The sequence below is a fragment of the Pristis pectinata genome, chromosome 10, assembly GCF_009764475.1.
Source record: "Pristis pectinata isolate sPriPec2 chromosome 10, sPriPec2.1.pri, whole genome shotgun sequence".
Taxonomy (NCBI): domain Eukaryota; kingdom Metazoa; phylum Chordata; class Chondrichthyes; order Rhinopristiformes; family Pristidae; genus Pristis; species Pristis pectinata.
Genome location: NC_067414.1, coordinates 98,349,487 through 98,368,714, shown reverse-complemented (window position 1 = coordinate 98,368,714; position 19,228 = coordinate 98,349,487). Strand labels below are relative to the sequence as shown.

Here is a 19,228-nt window from a genome sequence, read left to right as displayed (position 1 = left end):
TCTATATTTGTCTATGAGACATGTTGCTGCTATAAGTTTGATATCACAAATTAATTTCATCTTTTGGTGTTGCTTAGACAATATGTCATTTATAAGTAACTCCAAATATGAAGTCGCATGATGCTATATAAACTTTAAAATCTGATTGAATGGAAAGCAAAAAAATCTTTTCCAAACAAGATGTTGGAAATCTGAAATACAAACAGAAAATGCTGGAAATACTCAACAGATCAGGCAGTATCTGTAGGAGAGTGAAACAGTTTCAAGAGTTCTGAACAAAAGTCATCAACCTGAAACATTAAGTGAAAATCAAAACAATTGTAGATGCTGGAAATCTGAAATAAAACAGAAACTGCTGGAAATACTGAGTAGTTCAGGCAATATCTGTGGAGGAGAAACAGAGCTAACATTTCAGGTCAAAGACCCTCAATCAGAATTGGGAAGGAGGCAAAAGGGGCTCATTAATACATTAACTGTTTCTCTCTCCACACATACTGCCTGATCTGCTGAGTACTTCCAGTATTTTCTGTCAAAATGTTACAACAACTTAGAGTTATTCTTCCAGTTGTGACCTGAGTTTATTCCCACATGGAGGAACTTCCATTCAATGAACAAAGTAATATCACTTCTAATTCTGTGCAGTATTTCAAACATTTTATCTCTTAGTGTCACTATTCTGAAATTATTCAATTTCTAGGTGACTATGACAAAAGGTGTTCCAAATTTGATAAATGCAATTCAAATGATCCACAATGTGTCAAGGTACTACAACACTTCACAACAGATGACCTCCCTCTTTATTAAGGTAGGCATCTTATTCTGTTTGTAAGTTTAATGTCTGAATCATTCTTCCTTTATCGATTCTAATATGGTATTCTGCTTTATCAACTTCAGGTCACAAACCAAATGGTTACAGCCTGCAAGGAGTATATAACTGAGGGTGGTACTGTTCATGTATGGGACCAGGATTCTCACATCATTATTAAAAGAATGGAGGTGAATCTTTCTATATTGTTAGCTTTACTTTGGGATTTTATTGCCTAGAAATTGGATTGCACAGTGAGGTTTCTCAGTTTTGCATGGTGCACCTCTTGAATCTTGACTGGACATTTCTGGTTGCAATAAGTGCTTACTTAAGGATAGATTTACCTTTGATTCAGTGCAGGAAGGTTCACTAGATTTATTTTTGATATGAAGGTATTATGAGGAAAAATTTAACAGATTGGGCTTATACTCCAAAAAATCTTATTGAATTTTGAGAGGGCTTGACAAGGTCGGTTTCCACTGGTGGTGGAATCTAGAACTCAAGAACTCAATATCCTGGCAGCAGCCATGATTACTTCATTCTGCAGCATTCATTCACTGGAGAACAACCCAAACGCAAGGGTACAACATGCAATTAGTGAAATTCATGTTGCCACATGGAATCAGAGAGCAGCCCAATGGCATGCCACATCAGTGTTTCCTCTGCCTGGACTGTCCTAGAGGTGCCCAGCAATATTTCTGAGTGAGGATATCAAGAGCTGTGGTAGTCTCCTGTATGCCACCCAAAATGCACAAATGTAAAGAGACTGCCAATGAACCAGCTACATGGCAGTGAAAATTAAATAACTGATGAGGAGGAGGAGCAGCAGGATTTTAAAGAGTTCATTACAGGTGAGAATTTATCAGTTTCACTCCTGACAGATTTAGCAATGAATAAAAGGAGGCAGGCTCCAGCGAAGCAGCCATTTGAGAAGGGCTGCTTTGAGGTGGAAGTGCTGTTGGTAGGTTAAAGTGTGGACTTTGGTGCACACTGGACTTCAGTGAGGAGGACGAGCAGCAATAAGGTAAGTGCAATGTAAAGTGTTTCCTTTCTCGTAATCTGCTACTTTATTAAAGGTGGAGCAATGTCAGTCATTGGAATGGAATGCTTCTACTGTCAAATGTGGGAGATCAGGGAGCAGTGTAGTGTCCCTGGCGACTACTCTTGCAGGAAGTGTGTCCAGCTGCAGCTCCTCTCAGACTGCACGGACTGGTTGGAGTGGCAGTTGGACACTCTAAAGAGCATACAGGAGGCAGAATGTTAAAGATAGGAGTTTCAGGGAACTAGTCACACCAAAGGTTCAGTCTGGTAGATATGTGATTGCCAGGAAGGGCAGGCAGATAGTGCAGGAGTCTCTTGTGGCTGTCCCCTCTCAAATAGGTATACGTTTTTTGATACTATTAGGAGGGTGGGGGATAGCCTTTCAGGGGAAAATGACAGCAGCACACAGATCAGTGGCACCATGTTTGGCTCTGTTGACTAGCAGGGCAGGGCAAAGTCGAGGCAAACAATAGTGATGGGGACTCTTTAGTCAAGGGCACAGACAGACATTTCTGTGGCTGCAAGCAAGACTGCAGGATTGTGTGTTGTCTCTGTGGTGCAAGGATCAAGGATGTCTGTGAGTGGGCACAGGACATTCTGAAGGGGAGGGTGAACAGCTAGAAGTCATGGTCCAGATTGGTACTAATGACACAGGCAGGAAGAGAGATGAGGTCCTGCAAAGAAAATTTAGGGAGTTATGTGGAAAGTTAAAAAGCAGGACTTCTAGGATGGTAATTTCTAGATGACTCCCTGTTCCATGTGCTAGCTAGGCAAGAAATAGAAAGATAGTACAACTAAATACGTGGTTAAGGGACTAGTGAAGGAGAGAGGGCTTCAGGAACATGGATTATTGGGCTGTCTTCCAGGGCAGTTGGGATATGTATGAGAAGGATAGTGGAGGTCCTTAAGTCCCAGCAACATCAGTGTAAATTTTCTCTGCACTCTTTCAAGCTTATTGATATCTTTCCTGTCAGTAGGTGACCAGAACTGCACACAATACGCTAAATTTGGCCTCACCAAAGTCTTATACAACTTCAACATAACATCCCAACTTCTGTACTCAATGCCCTGATTTATGAAGGCCAATGTGCCAAAAGCTCTCTTTGCAACCCTATCTACCTGTAATGCCACTTTCAAGGAATTGTGAATCTGTATTCCCAGGTCCCTTTGTTCTACCACACACCTCAGTGTCCTACCATTCACTGTGTAAGTCTTACCCTGGTTTGTCCTCCCAAAGTGTATCACCTCACTTGTCTGCATTAAATTCCATCTGCCATTTTTCAGCCCATTTTTCCAGCTGGTCCAGATCACTTCGCAAGCTTTGATAGCCTTTCTCGCTGTCCACTACACCTCCAATCTTGGTGTCATCCGCAAATTTGCTTATCCAGTTTACTGCATTACCATCAAAATCATTAATATTGATGATAAACAACAACGGACCCAGTACCGATCCCTGCAGCACGCCACTAGTCACAGGCCTCCAATCAGAGAGACAACCATCTATTACCACTCTCTGGCTTCTCCCGCTAAGCCAGCATTGAATCCAGTTAACTACTTCATCCTGAATGCCAAACGACTTAACCTTATGGAGCGGCCTCCCATGTGGGACTTTGTCAAAGGCCTTGCTAAAGTCCATGTAGACAACGTCCACCGCCTTCCCTTCATCAACCTTCTTGGTAACCACCTCAAGAAACTCTACTAGATTGGTTAGCCATGACCTGCCATACACAAAGCCATGTTGACTATCCCTACTCAGGCCCTGTCTATCCAAATGCTTATATATCCTGTCCTTCAGAATACCTTCCAATAATTTACCTACGACTGACATCAGGTTCACTGGCCTATAATTTCCTGGCTTATTTAAGAGCCTTTCATAAACAATGGAACAACATTAGCTATCCTCAAGTACCTCCTCTTCTGTAATCCAGATATGGTCCATGACCTCACTACTTTTTTTCCTCAGTTCTATAGGCTCTGTGTCTGTCTCCTGAGTAAACACAGATGCAAAAAATCGAGTTAAAATCTCCCCCATCTCTTTAGGCTCCATGCATAGATGACCACACTGATCTTCAAGAGGACCAATTTTGTCCTTTGCTATCCTTTTGCTCTTAATATAGCTAAAGAAACCCTTTGGATTCTTTTTCACCTTGTCTACCAGAGCAACCTCATGTTCTCTTTTAGCCCTCCTGATTTCACTCTTAAGTGTTCTCTTGCATTTCTTATACTCCTTAAGCGCCTCATTTGATCCTAACTCCCTATACCTGATATGCACCTCCTTTTTCTTTACCAGGGTCTCAATATCCCTCGATAACCAAGGTTCCCTAAACCTGTTAGCCTTGCCTTTTATCCTAATAGGAGCATACAGATTCTGCACTCTCAACATTTCACTGTTGAAAGCCTGCCACTTACCAAGTATCTCTCTGCTGGAAAACAACCTATCCTAATTCACGCCTGCCAGATCCCTTCTGATGCCATCAAAACTGGCCTTTCTCCAGTTTAGAATCTTAACCCTAGGACCAGTCCTATCTTTTTCCATAATTATCTTGAAACTAATGGAATTATGATAACTAGATCCAAAGTGTTCCCCTACATTCACTTCTGTCACCTGCCCTGTCTCATTCGCTAAGAAGAGATCCAGTACCACATTCTCTCTAGTTGGGACCTCCACATTATTGATTAAGGAAACTTTCCTGAACACATTTGACAAACTCGTCCCGTCCAATTCTTTTACAGTATGGGAGTCCCAGTCAATATGTGGAAAGTTAAAATCACCTACTATCACAACTTTATATTTCCTGTAACTGTCTGCTGTCTCTCTACAAATTTGCTCCTCCAAATCCCACTGACTACTGGGAGGTCTATAATGTAGTCCCATTAACGTGGTTGTTCCTTTTTTATTCCTCAGTTCCACCCAAATTGCCTCGGTAGTCGAGCCCTCCAGTATGTCCTCTCTGAGCACTGCCGTGACATTTTCCCTGATGAGTAATGCCACCCCTCCCCCTTTAATACCTCCCCTTCTATCATGTCTAAAACAATGGAATCCCAGAACACTGAGCTGCCAGTCCTGCCCCTCCTGCAACCAAGTCTCACTAATGGCTACAACATCATAATTCCATGTATGGACCCACGCTCTAAGTTCATCTGCCTTACCTACAATACTCCTTTTATTGAAATAGACGCAACTCAGAACATTAGTCCCACCACGCTCAACCTTTTGGTTTCCATCTTTGCTTGTAGTCTTAACACCTACTTTCCCCACAGCCTCTCCACTTGCTGTCCTGCCACTCTAGTTCCTACTCCCCTGCAACTCTAGTTTAAACCCCGTTTGGAGTATTGGAGGATGAGGAGAGACATGATAGAAGTTTATAAAATTATGATGGGCATAGGTAGGGTAGATAGCCAGAGTCTCTTTTCCAGGATAAAAATGCCAAGTACTAGAGGGCATAACTTTAAGTTGAGATGGAGAAGATCAAGGGAAATGTGCAGGGCAAGTTTTTTTTTCCACACAGAGAATAGTAGGTGCCTGGAACAGGCTGTCAGGGATGGTGGTGAAAGCAGCCACAATATTGGCGTTTCCAAGGCATTTAGACAGACAAATGAGCATGAATGGGAATGGAGAGACATGGATCGTGCAGGCAGGTGGATTAGTTTAATTTGGCATCATGGTCAGTGTAGACATTGTGGGCCGAAGGGCCTGTTCCTGTGCTGTACTATTCTATGTTCTATGAGGATGCTGGAAATCTGAAATAAAAACAGAAGATGCTGTAAACACTCAGCAAGTCAGGCAGCTACTGTGGGAAAAGAAAACAGTTAATGTTTTGAGTCAAAGACCTTTTATCAGAACTGAGTTTCTGTTTTTATACAGCAGATGTTCTGGAGCATCGGCTTGATGGTATAAAACAGAGGGTGATGGTGGAAGTTTGTTTCTTGGACTGGAGGACTGTGACTAGTAGTGTGCCTCAGGGGTCGGTGCTAGGCCCTTTGTTGTTTGTCATCTATATGGATGATTTGGATAAGAATGTACAAGGCAGGTTGTTTGCAGATGACACTAAAATAGATGGTATAGTGGACAATTAAGAAGGTTATCAAAAGTTACAGAGGGATCTTGATCAGCTGAGTAAGTGGGCCAAGGAATGGCAAATGGAGTTAAATTTGGATAAGTATGAGGTTCTGCATTTTGGGAAGTCAAATCCAGGTCAAACTTTTACAGTGAACAATAGGGCGCCGTGGAGTGTTGCAGAACAGCGGGACCTTGGAGTACAAGTACATGGTTCCCTGAAAGTGGAGTCACAGGTAGACAGGGTGGTGAAGAAGGCTTTTAGCACTCTGACCTTCATCAGTCAGGGCATTTAGGATAAAAGTTGGGAGGTCACGGTGCACTTGTACAGGACACTGGTGAGGCCGAACTTTGAGAATTGTGTTCAGTTTTGGCCGCCTTGCTATAGGAAAGATGTTATTAAACTGGAAAGAGTACAGGAAAAATTTGCAAGGATGTTGCCAGGACTTGAAGGATTGAGTTAGGGGGAGAGGTTGGACAGCTAGGATTTTATTCCTTGGAGCATAGGAGACTGAGAGGTGATCTTATAGAGGTGTATAAAATCATGAGCGGCATAGATAGGGTGAATGCACTTAGTCTTTATCCCCAGGGTTGTGGAATCAAGAACTAGAGGGCATAGGTTTAAGGTAAGAGGGGAAAGATTTAGTCGCAATTTGAGGGGTAACTTTTTTACACACATGTATGTGGAATGAGCTGCCAGAGGAAGTGGTTGAGGCAGATACAATAACAACTTTTAAAAGACAATTGGACAGGTACATGGATTGAAAAGGTTTAGAAGGTTATGGGCCCTGTGACAGAGGGGGAGCAGTTACCAGAGGTTGGAGAATTCAATGTTCATGGCGCAGGTTGGAGACAACCCAGGTGGAATATAAAGTGCTGTTCCTCTAATTTAAGTCTAGCCTCAACTTGGCAGTAGAGGAGGCCGAGGACAGACATGTTGGTGTGGGGATAGGAAGGAAATTTAAAATGGCTCGCAACCAGGAGACGTAGGCAGGATGAAGAGAACCTACAATTTAGCTCATCTCATTTTAATTTATAATTATCTTTTTAATTTCAGCAGATAATAGGAATGTATTGTAAACTGATTGTTTTATCTTGTGTTTCAGGAATGTAAAACATTGTTCCATGAATATCGTACATATTTCCAGAAAACAAAGCTAAAGACTGCTGAAACAGAAAGAGATAGTCCATTTGATGTGTCAGAAATGTATATTTTTGGTAAACTTGAAGTCTTCTGCAAAAGACTAGCAAAAGTAAGTTGGAATTCAGGAAAGGTGTGATCCAATCATTATATAGATTTATCTGTTCATTTTGGTGAATAATATATTACATAAAGCTATTTAATACCAGAACCATATAATAGTCCTAATTCCAGGTTTTGGAATTACTGTTATGTAGTTATATTAACATGTGGGTCAGTAAAAGCTGAATTGTGATGTAAAACTTCCAGCAAAGACATTTCAGACTATAGAGCTAATTTTAATAACCTAATCCAACGGGAATGAGGCAATTATAGTTAAATCTACATTCAAGAAACTATCTTGTTTTGTTAATGATTCCTGTCACCACCATTACTGTACATTTTTAAAAAAATTTTTAAATACCAAAATGCATGATCTATCATTCTTCCAAATTATACTGCATCTGTCATGTCTTCTCCCATTTAATTATCTTGTCTCCATCTCCCTGCAGGCTCTCTGTATCCTCACAGCCGCCACTGCCTTCTAGTTAAGCATTATCAGCAAACATGATTATATTTGACTCCCCCCGTCCATTATCATTGATATAGTTTGTGAAAAGCTAGGGCCTCATCCCCTTTCCTCTCAATATCCCATTAAAAGAAGCCTGCCAACCCAAAAGTGAGTGGTTTATTCTTACTCTGTTTTCTGTCCATTAAACAATCCTCAAAGCATATTACTGTAAGTATGGTATGCTCTCATTTCGTTTAATAATCTCTTATGTGTCACCTTATTTAAGGCCTTCTGAAAGTCAAAGTACATTACATCAACTGGTTCATGAAGTAAAAATAGAAAATGTTGGGGATACACAGCAAGTCAGGTAGCTTCTATGGAGAGAGAAGCAGTTAGCATTTAAGGTCAAGATGACAAGCATGTTTTAAGTTTTAGAGCAGGAGATAGGGCAAGAACAAAGATAATGTGGGTAATGTAAAGGTAATGTGATAGGGTGGAGACAAAGGCTGTATGTGTGATGGAATTGCTTTCAGTAGTGTCAAAAAGAGGGAAGTGCATGCTGGTTTCTCTGAAGGACTGTAAGGAAGATAAATTAGGGGAGTAGAGATAAAAAAAAAAGTCATGCTGGAACTGTGAGATGCTGTATGCAGTGATTGCTGGAAATTTGAAATAAATGAGAATGCTGGAATAGGTCAAACAGCAGCTTTGGAGAGAGGAAAACTGAGCTGATGTCATAGGCAGCTGATTTTATATCAGAACTGGCCACTTCTGACACAAACAGAAAAGGCTGGTTATCTGAAATTGTTGAGTTCAATACTGAATCTCAAGAGCTGAAAAGTACCTAAATGGAAGATGAGATGCTGTTACCTGAGCTTACATTGTGTATCATTGGAACAATATTAGAAATAGAAGACTGAGAGGACAGATGGAAGTGTGATGGAGAATTAAAGGCATAGGTATGTGGAAGCTCAGGGTTACTCTTGCAGACTGAAGAGGTATTTTGACTAATCTGTATAGTCTCTATGTTAGAGAAATCAAATACAAATGAGGGAATCTCCATAGCTGGGGCAGGAGATAGCTAACAGATTGGGATGGTGGCTAGTTTGTGAGGGAGCTTGTACAGTTAATTCATTTGGAAAGAGTGTAGAGAAGATTTACGAAGATGCTGCCAGGACTTGAGGGCCACAGTTATAGGGAGAGGTTGGACAACTTTGGACTTTATTCCTTGGAACGTAGGAGATTGAGGGGTGACCTTATAAAGGTGTATAAAATCATGAGGGGTATAGATTGGGTGAACGCACATGTTCTTTTTCCCAGGGAAGGGGCACTAAAAATGAGGGGGTATAGGTTTAAGGTGAGAGGTGAAAGATTTAAAAGGGACCTGAGGAGCAACTTTTTCACGCAGAGGGTGATGCATGTAAGGAATGAGCTGCCAGAGAAAGTGGTTCAGGCAGGTACAATAACAACATTTAAAAGCCATGGATGGGAGGGGTTTAGAGTGATATGGGCCTAATGCGGGCAATTGGAACGAGTTTGGTGGGCACCATTATCGGCATGGACGAGTTGGGCCAAAGGGCATGTGTTAGGCAGGAGGCCATGGAAATTTATGAAGATGGCATCAGGGGAGAATTATGATTATGGGGAGGGACTGTGCAGTGGTGGAGGCAGAAGCCCTGACTACATTTAGAAAGCATCTGAGCACCTGAAAGTTATTGGATCTAGAGCTGGGGAGTGGCATTAATCTAGAATCCACTATTACCAGCATTGACTCGATGGGTTGAATGGTCTATTGTTCTTCAAATTTACATGATTCAGTCTTATTTCCTCCAGCCTTCTTTAAGTGAAAAGGAAGAAACTTGGCTGGTTCCTTTTCTATGTCAGAATTCACCTGTAACTAAGTACTTACTCTTCCTCTATGCTCTGGTGGAAATTCATCCCTGATCCCCTCAGATCTTGAGGGTAGTAACCTCTAGATTACTCCTGGTGCCAATTGCTAGTGAGGACAGGAATAGAAAGATAGGACAGATGAATGCATGCCTGAGGAGTTGGTTCAGGGGGCAGGGTTTCAGGTTTTTGCATCATTGGAACCTCTTCTGGGGCAGGGGTGACCAGTACAAGAGGGACAGATTGCACCTTAACTGGAGAGGAACCAATATCCTGGCAGGAAGGTTTGCTGATGCTACTCAGGAGGGGTTTAAACTAGTTTGGCAAGGGGATGGGAATCAGTGCACCAGCTCAGAAACTGGAGGGATTGAAGGGAAAGTATATGTTATGACCAGTAAATCTGGAAGGAAGGACAGGCAAGAGCAAGGTAATATACGCAATGGGACGGACGGGTTGAAGTGCGTTTATTGTAATGCAATGAGTATTAAGGGTAAGGGAGATGAATGTGGAGCATGGATCAATACATGGAACAATGATGCTGTGGCCATTTCAGAGACTTGGTCGAGAGAGGGACGGGACTGGCTGCTTAATGTTCCAGGGTTTCGATGTTTTAGAAGAGATAGAGGGGGAGGAATCGCACTACTAATCAGGGTCAATAACACAGCTGCACTCAGAAGGGACATAATGGAGGGCTCTATTCACTGAGTCTATATGGGTAGAACTCAAAAATGAGAAAGGTGCAATCACTCTGTTGAGATTATACTATAACCCCCCACTAGGCATTGGGACATTGAGGAACAAACATGCAGGCAGATTAGGGAAGGTGAAAAATAGCAGGGTTGTTGTAGTGGGTGACTTCAACTTCCCTAGCATAGACTGGGACATCCTTAGTCCAAGAGGGTTAGATGGGGTAGAATTTGTTAGGTGCATTCAAGAAAGTTTCTTAAAACAGTATGTGGATAGTCTAACTAGAGCAGTGGTTTTCAACCTTTTTCATGCTGCAGCCCCCCAGAACATGTCCTTGTTAGATGGCGGATCCCCAAAGGCCACAAAATCAAACAATTGATAATTCATGCATACAACACTTAAATTACTGCACATAGGCCCTATTGAAATAGTGACTATTTCAATCACCGATAATTAACAGTGGTGTCTTTCAGTGTTCAGTTCAATGTGAAGGTTGTGCCTGTTTTGCACTGCAGAGTTTGTCCAAACACGGTGGTATGTGCGACAAATATACGCGCATGTCATCCTCAATATTCAGTCTTGATCTGTATTTGGTTTTCATGGCAGTGACTGCAGAAAATGCTATTTCGCACAAGTAAGTAGTTGCAAATGGTAACAGAACATTGATGGCTTTGCCGGACAGCAGTGGATACTCCTGGGAACATGCTATCTAGAACGACAACAGTGACATTTGGTTGAACTGCAAGAGCAAAGTCCTGTCAGATGACAGTTCAGCCAATTCTTCTTGTTCACGTCCAGTTAAATCAGTAAGCATGCATTCAAATGGATTTCGAATCCAGTCAAACATGCTCGTGTCATCATCACCGAAATACTCATGGAAATAATGTGACAGCTGTTGAATATGGTTCAAAACGGTGCTCGCAATGGCCTCTGTCTTAGTCTTGTTCACTGTCAGAAAGTCAGCCAGCAATGGAAACATACCCTAGATGCCTTGCTCGCATCTTCCCTTCCAGATACGGAGTTTTTTCTGGAAGGCATTGATTTTGTCATGCGTTTTCAGAACATTTGATCCAGGTCCTTGCAATGATAGATTTAAGCTGTTCAAAATGTTGAAAATATCTGCAAGGTAAGCTAATCTGGCAACCCACATCTCATCTTTCAAGAACTGTGCCAATGATCTATTATGCTCATTTAGAAAAATGAGCAGTTCATCTCGCAATTCATATACACGCTGCACAACGTGGCTTCGTGACAGCCATCTGACTTCTGTATGTAGCAACAAATGCTCATGCTCGGCTTCCATTTCACAGCATATGTTTTCAAACAAACGATTGAGCGGCCTGGCTTTCATAAAGTTAACGATTTTAATGTATGTGGAAAACACATCCGCAAGATTTTCATCCATGTCCTTTGCAGCCAGAGCTTCACGGTGAATCATGTAGTGGGTTGCTGCTACATGCGGAGCTACTTCTTTCACTCGTGCGACTAGATCCAACTTCTGTCCCGTCATTGCGGCAGTACCATCTGTGTGTACTCCAATACACTGTGTCCACGCCAATGCCGATTGTACAAAAGAAGTGTCAAGCACAGGGAAAAGTTCTTCACCAGCTGTATGCCCTGGGAGCGCCTTGCAAAACAAAAAGTCTTCCAAAGCCTCTCCTTCCCAGCAATATCAAACATAAACCGACAACTGTGCAGCACTGGCAACATCAGTACTTTCGTCGAGCTGAATCGCAAATCTGACTTTCTGAAGACGTGCTATCAGCTGGCTCTGTATATCTTCCGCCATATCGCCAATTCTTCTGCTTACTGTGTTATTAGAAAGTGGAATGGCTTTCAGTTTTTGACTGGATTCTTTTCCCAGTACAACTTCGCACATATCTACTGCTGCAGGCAGTATAAGCTCTTCTCCAATTGTGTGAGGCTTTCTAGAACATGCTATTTGTAATGCTACCAAATATGATGCGCGAAGAGCCTTCTCATTTACAGCGGCGCAGGCTGTCATTTTGCCTTTCTGCTTGATGTACAGCTCCTTTTGCTGCTCAAAATATTCCTTCGGCTTACTGGCAATATCTGGATGCACTGTTGTTAAATGGCGCTTCAATTTCGCTGGTTTCATTGCATCGTTGGACAGTGTTTGCAAACACACAACACAGAGAGGTTGGTCCGTATTTGTCCCCACTGTGATGAAGCCATATGAAATGTATTCTGGATCGTACTTGCGTTGTTTTCTCTTTCGGTCACCCTTATCCCCTTCGTCATCAGAATCTTCTGGTTTCTGGTCAGCTTTTCTCTTCAGAACTTTCTCCATACTCAGCAATACATGCTGGACAGTTTAATTACTATTACTGATAAACAAAATTATCAAAACTAATCTAAAATTTACATACTTGTGCACTTTTCGTTTAACAGTGACATCACTGTGGCATAAATGCACGGTAAGTAAGCAATATTATTAAGGCACACCGACAACGTCACTCGGTCTCCCTAACACTACAGTGCACAACAGAATAGTAGTGAGTAGTGAACACTATTGGCTACTATGACTTCACAAATCGAATATTAAGCGGCAACTTACCAGAAGGGAACACCGTCTAAGTCTCTAAGATTGTTGCCTATAACAGATAGAACAGATATGGCCGATTTTCTGAAAAGTGGAAAACGAGCAAGCAAGTAAGCTATGTCTTTGTAACAGGTCGCTTTTCCATTTTTTTTCTTGGCTTGCTCGTGGACCCCCTGGCAACCTGCCACGGACCCTCGGGTCCGCAGACCACAGGTTGAAAACCTCTGAACTAGAGGAAGGGCCATACCGGACCCTGTATTGGGAAATGACCCTGGCCAGGTGACTGTTGTTTCAGTGGGGGAACATTTAAGAGACAGTGATCACAAATTTTAAGATAGCTATGAATAAGGCTAAGTATGGACCTTGTGGAGAAGTATTGAATTGGAGATGGGAAAACTATGAGGATATTAGGCAGGAGCTAGGGAGTTAATTGGGAACAGCTATTTCTGGGCAAGTTCACATCTGAGTTGTGGAGGGTGTTCAAAGACCAACTGGGCTGGTCAGGTCTGTTCTGTTCCAGTAAGAAGGAAGGAAAAGGATGGCAAGGTAAGGGATGACGTGAGAAGTTGTCAATTTAGTCAAGAAGAAAAAGGAAGCATATGTAAGGTTTAGGAAGCTAAAACTGAACAGAGCCCTTGAGGAATATAAAGAAGCCAGAAAAGAACTCAAGAAGAGAATTAGAGTCAGGAGGAGCCATGAAAAGTCCTTGGGAAGTAGGATTGAGGAGAATCCAAAGGCATTCTATACATAGAGCAAGAGGATAACTAGTGAGAACGTAGGACCACATCAAGATAAAGGAGAGAATATGTGCTTGGAGCTAGAGGATGTGGGTGAGGTCCTAAATAAGTACTTTGTGTTGGTCTTCACCAAGGAGAAGGACATGGAGGATAGTGAAAGCAGTGTGGGATATGCTAATATGGTAGACCATTTTGAAATAAAGAAATAGGTGGTGTTGGGTCTCTTGAAGAATATTAAGGTAGATACATCCCAGGGCCTGATGGGATACTGTATACCCTCGATTATTGAGAGAGGCAAGAGATGAGATTGCTGGGGGCTTGACCAAGATCTTTGTGTCCTCTCTAGCCACAGATGAGCTCCCAAAGGACTGCGAATAGCTGATGTTCCTTTGTTCAAGAAGGGAAATAGGGATAATCCTGGAAATTATAGTTCAGTGAGTTTCACATCAGTGGCAGGGAAGCTATTGGAGAGGATTCTTAGGGACAGGACTTATGAGCATTTGGAAGAGCATGGCTTAATTAGGGATAGTCAGCATAGCTTTGTGTGGGGCAGGTCATATCTTACTAACGATTGAGTTTTTTTCAAGGAGATGACAGGTGATCGATAAAGGTATAGCAGTAACTGTTGTCTACATGAATTTTAGTAAGGCATTCAACAAGGTCCCTCGTGGTAGGCTCATCCAGAAGATTAAGATGCTTGGGATTCACGGTGACTTGACCTGATGAATTTGGAATTGGCTTGCCCACAGAAGACAGGCGGTAGTGGTTGATGTGTCTTATTCTGGCTGGAGGTCTGTGAGTAGTGGTGTTCTGCAGGGATCCATGCTGGGAACCCTGCTTATATAAATGAATGAAAACATGGATGGGTGGGTTAGTAATTTTGCAGATGACAGAAAGATTGGTGGAGTTGTGGATAATATGGAAGATTGCCAAGGGATATAGCAGGATATAGTTCTTTTGCGTATATGGGTGGAGAAATGGCAGAGTTTAATCTGGGCAAGTGTGAGGTGTTGCACTTTGGGAGATCAAAGGGAAAGTACACAGTTAATGGCTGGACCCTTAACAATGTTGATGTATAGAGGGATCTTGTGGTCCAAGGCCATTGTTCCCTGAAAGTGACCGCACAAGTTGATAGGGTGGAAAAGAAGGCATATGGCATGCTTGCCTTTATTAGTTGAGGCATTGAGTTCAAGAGTCAGGAAGGTATGTTGCATCTTTATAGGCTGCATCTGGAGTATTGCAGTCAATTCTGGTCACCCCATTATAGGAAGGGTGTGGAAGCTTTGGAATGAGTGCAGAAGAGGTTCACCAGGAAGCTGCCTGGATTAGGGGGCATGTACTATAAGTAGAGGTTGGACAGACTAGGGTTGTTTTCTCTGGAACGGCAGAGGCTGAGGGGAGACCTGATCAAAGTTCATAAAATGAGAGCCATAGATAGACAGCTGGTATCTTTTTCCCAAGGTCGAAATATCTAATACTAGAGGGCATGCATTTAAGGTGAGAGGAGGAAAGTTCAAAGGAGATGTGTGAGGCAATTTTTTTTTTACACAGAGTGGTGGGTGCCTGGAATGCACTGCCAGGGGTGGTGGTGGAGGCAGATATGATAGAGGTGTTTAAGAGGTTATGGACCATATGTAGGCAGAAGGAATTAGTTTAATTAGGTGTCATTAGTTTAATTAGTTCAGCACAACATCATGGGCTGAAGAGCCTATCACTGTGCTATACTTTTCCATGTTCTATGATAGTGAAATGTGAAGGTTGTGAAATAAACAAATAAATCTTATCAGGCTTCTTCAACGTGTTCTGAACTGGCCTAATCATTGATCAGAGGAGGCAATGTATTTTTGGGCATCAATACCAGAAAATTATGTGGATTTCTTAATTAAATAACTGATTTCAACCATAACCATAAATGACTTGTAGTTCTGTTAATAGCATCAATCTCAGCATTGAAAAAATAGAGCAACAAACAATTTGCTGAATGAACTCAGTGAGTCAAGCAGCATCTGTGGGAGGAAAGGAATTGTCGATGTTTCAGGTGGAAATCCTGTATCAGGACTGTTTTTTGGCGGTGGACGAAGAGCTCAATGTCATGGAGGGCCCGGAACTCATTGAGGTGTGGGCACAGTGCTACAAAGGTGAGGCCTCTGCTGAGGATTGACCGCTGAGCATCAGAGAGGGGGCATTCAGAGGGGATGGGGAAGACCCAGCAGGGGTTGGAGCTGGTGCAAGGTACGATGCCAGAAGAGGGTTTGGGGGGGGGGGGGGTTGAGGGGAGGGTGGGAGATTGGGGAAAGAGGGACGGAGGAAGGATGGAGTGTAGTATGGAGGCTAGTGGTGGGATATGAGGCAGAGGGTGGGGGGCCGTGGTGAGAACGGTGGCAGGGGAAGGAGGAGAAATATCAGGCGGAGCATTGGGACCTTGTGATTGGATGGAAGAGCGAGGTGGTACTGATGGAGTTTCGGGAGTTTGAAATCAGGTGGGAGAGCGATGAAGTCCAGACAAAGCTTCAGTAGCCTAGAGTTGGGTGGGAAAGTGAGGAATTCCAGATGAAGCTTCAGCTGTTTGGAGTTGGGTGGGAGAGTCAGGAAGTCTGGATGGACTTTTGGCTGCCTGGAATTGGGTGGGAGAGTGAGAAAGTCCAGATGGAGCTTTTGCTGCCTGGAGGCAGCGAGTTTTCAATCCCTCATGGAAGTCAGGAACACAAAAAGCCGCTGATTGAAGAAATCAATCCAGCAGAAGACAAAGAAGAATTGTGGACCCTGACACATTTGGAAAAACGAGGCACGAAGCTGTGGGAGAGAAAGAGAAAGGGCTAAAAGGATAACATGATGGAGATGGTAGAACATGGGAACAGAGGGGAAACTGTAGGGAGAAGTGGTGAATTGGAAAAAGTGGCCAGGGCTGAACTGGGTGGCCTGGAAATGGAACTGAAAGCCATGTGGGACAAGATAGCAAGTCTTTGTAAGAATGTGGCTGAAGAGCTGGAGAGCCATGGAAACCACAGATGGGGAGTAGTGTTGAGGGTCTCACAGAACTCCTGTCGGAGAGAGGGGACAGTTTCTTTCCATCAGACGTGCTGCTCGATCTGATAAGTTCCTCCAGCAGATTGTTCGTTGCTCCAGATTCCAGCATCTGTAGTCTTTTGTGTCTCAATGTAAAAAAAATAGATGGATGTCCATGGATAATTTTAGGTTTAACCAAATGGAAAATACATGCTAACATGAATCCAACAATTATTGCAGCACTTTAGTATTGCATTGAGAATTGTCACAGATGCTCCCCACCCTAGATCACATGAAAACCAAGTTCTGGGTAGACATAGATTCTTGAAACTGTTGTAGTTGCTGAGTCTAGTGAGATTCAGGATGGAATAACAAATGCAAACTTTACTGTTCAGCATGCATACATTTTTCAGATGATCCATTCAATCATTTTAACAGAAAAAGGAAACATTTTTACAGAATTGTTCAGTTGTATGTGTGAAATAATCAATGTTCATTTACATTTGCAGATCACAAAAATAGTTGAGGTACTGAAGACGTTCTCTGCATTGAAGAATTCTACAATTGAGGGAATTGAGATCCTCGCAATCAAATTTCAGAATATATTTTTAAATCTTAAAAAAAGCCATTATGATATTTTGGACCCTCGGAGGAAGGAATTCAACACTGACTATGCTGCATTCATGAAACAAATCTTTGATTTAGAGGTAACAGAAGAAACAGTCGGAATATATTTTATTTGAAGGTTTCAGTTTGCTTGCTGATTTTAATTTGATATCCCTTTATTTATATCACTCATGCTACCTCCCATTTTCTCTCTTTATTTGCAAGCAAGGATTAGTTTAGTTTAAATTTGCATCATGGTCAGCACAGACATCATGGACCGAAGGGCCTGTTCCTACGCTATACTGTTCTGTGCGAGGATGATTGAGGAGAGGACATTGGCAAATGCCTTCATCTGTCAGGATAGAGTACTGAAAACGTTGAAACCTAGCTGCATTATCAGTGTAATAAACACCAGAACAAATGTAAACAAAACATTGCTTGCAGGAGGATGTGTCATTGAGGCTGGGACAAGATGGACATTTATATAGCATCTTTGGTAATAGAATTCTTTTTGCTTTACAAGAGTGCCATCATACCATATTTCATGCAATCATATAATCAGAAACTATAATGAATAAAGATCTGGTGGAAGAGCTGAGTTTTAATAAGCATCTCAAAGAAGGAGATGGAGTTGGTAATGTTCAGCAAGGGAATTCCAGACCTTTTGAACTGCCAGGCCACCAATGGAGGAATAAATGGTGTGAGTATGAGTTCTTAATCATGGAGGATTATAAACTTGATTACAAGAAAGTTGTAGGTAAAGGACTGCAGAGATAAAATGGTTCTCATGGAACTCATTATTTAAGAAAGGAACAAAAGAGAAAGTGAGGAATAATTGAGCAGTCAATCTGAGAAAATCTAGAGAAAATGCAAAGATCAGTGCTGGGACCCTCGTTGTTCACAAACTACACCAAAGATTAGCGTGAGGGGGTCATGCATAATATATTAAAGTTTGTTGATACAAATGGTATGGATGGCAGTGTGTCTTGTGAGGAGGAAGCAGAGAGATTTCAAGGGTAAGGGCAACAAATCTAAGGAACCATAGATATAACAAGAATTGGATAAATTGAAAAAAATGGCTTAAGGCGGGTTTAGAGAATTTAAAACAGGTGAGATTCTACAGGAGTATCAAATGTGTAGGGAATACCTAAAAAGTAATTAGAAGGTCAGAGGGAGCACAAAGTGGTACTGGTGGACAAGAATAAGGGAAATACTAATGCGTTTTATAAGTATAGATTCATAGAGTCGTACAGGATAGAAACTGTCTCCTATCACCAAGCCAGTTTTGGATCCCAATGCGTCTTGGGTCCCTTATGCTTTAACCTTCTAGATAGCCGACCATGCAGTACCTTGTCAAATGTATACTAATGGCAAAAGGATAACCATTAGGTACTCAAGTGGCAATCCGTGTGTTGACTCAGAGGACATAGGTGATGTCTTTTCATCTACATCCATGATGGAGAAGGATATTGTAGTTGGAAAATTCAGGAAGAGAGCTGGTGGAATTCTAGAACAAATTACCATTGAAAAGGATGAAGTATTGATGTCTCAGTGGAATTAAAGGCGGATAAATCCCCAGGGCATAATGAGATGTATCCCACGCTGCTCTGAAGGAAGGGATATGAGAAGAGGTTAATTGGGCTGTACCAGAAATTTTCAGATCTCTGGCCACAGAAGAGGTGCAGATGACCACAGGACAGAAATTGTGATACCTTTTTCAAGAAGGGAATCAGGGATAATCCAGGTATTTACAGGCTAGTGAGAGTAACATCAGTGGTTTGGAAATTATTGGATAACATTTTGAGTCACAGTTGGAGAAGCAGAGATTAATCAAGGATAGTCAGCACAGCTTTGTTGAGGAGAGATCCTGTCTGATTAATTTGATTTTTAAGTATGTCAATGAGGGTAATGCTGTTGCTGTAGTTTGCATGGACTTCAGTAAGGCCCTTGACAAGGTCCCACATGGGAAACTGATCCAATAGGTTAGAGATTATAGAATCCGGGGCAAATCGGCAAATGGGTTATGAAATTGGATTGTGGAAACAAGGCAGAGAGTGACGTTTGATGGTTGTTTTGTGATTGGAAGCCTTTGACCAGTGGTACGCTGCAGGAATGATGTTGCTTGTTATATCAATATCTGGAAATGAATGT

General features: G+C 42.1%; 1 protein-coding gene across 1 annotated transcript in view; it reads left to right on the top strand.

Annotated features, from left to right (window-relative positions):
- Positions 1 to 19,228, top strand: part of LOC127575526 (dynein axonemal heavy chain 8-like) — a 443,415-nt gene that overhangs the window by 51,122 nt on the left and 373,065 nt on the right. The window contains 4 exon segments of the mRNA XM_052025459.1: positions 698 to 805; positions 895 to 996; positions 7,010 to 7,156; positions 16,981 to 17,178. Coding sequence (XP_051881419.1) covers positions 698 to 805; positions 895 to 996; positions 7,010 to 7,156; positions 16,981 to 17,178 — 555 coding nt within the window.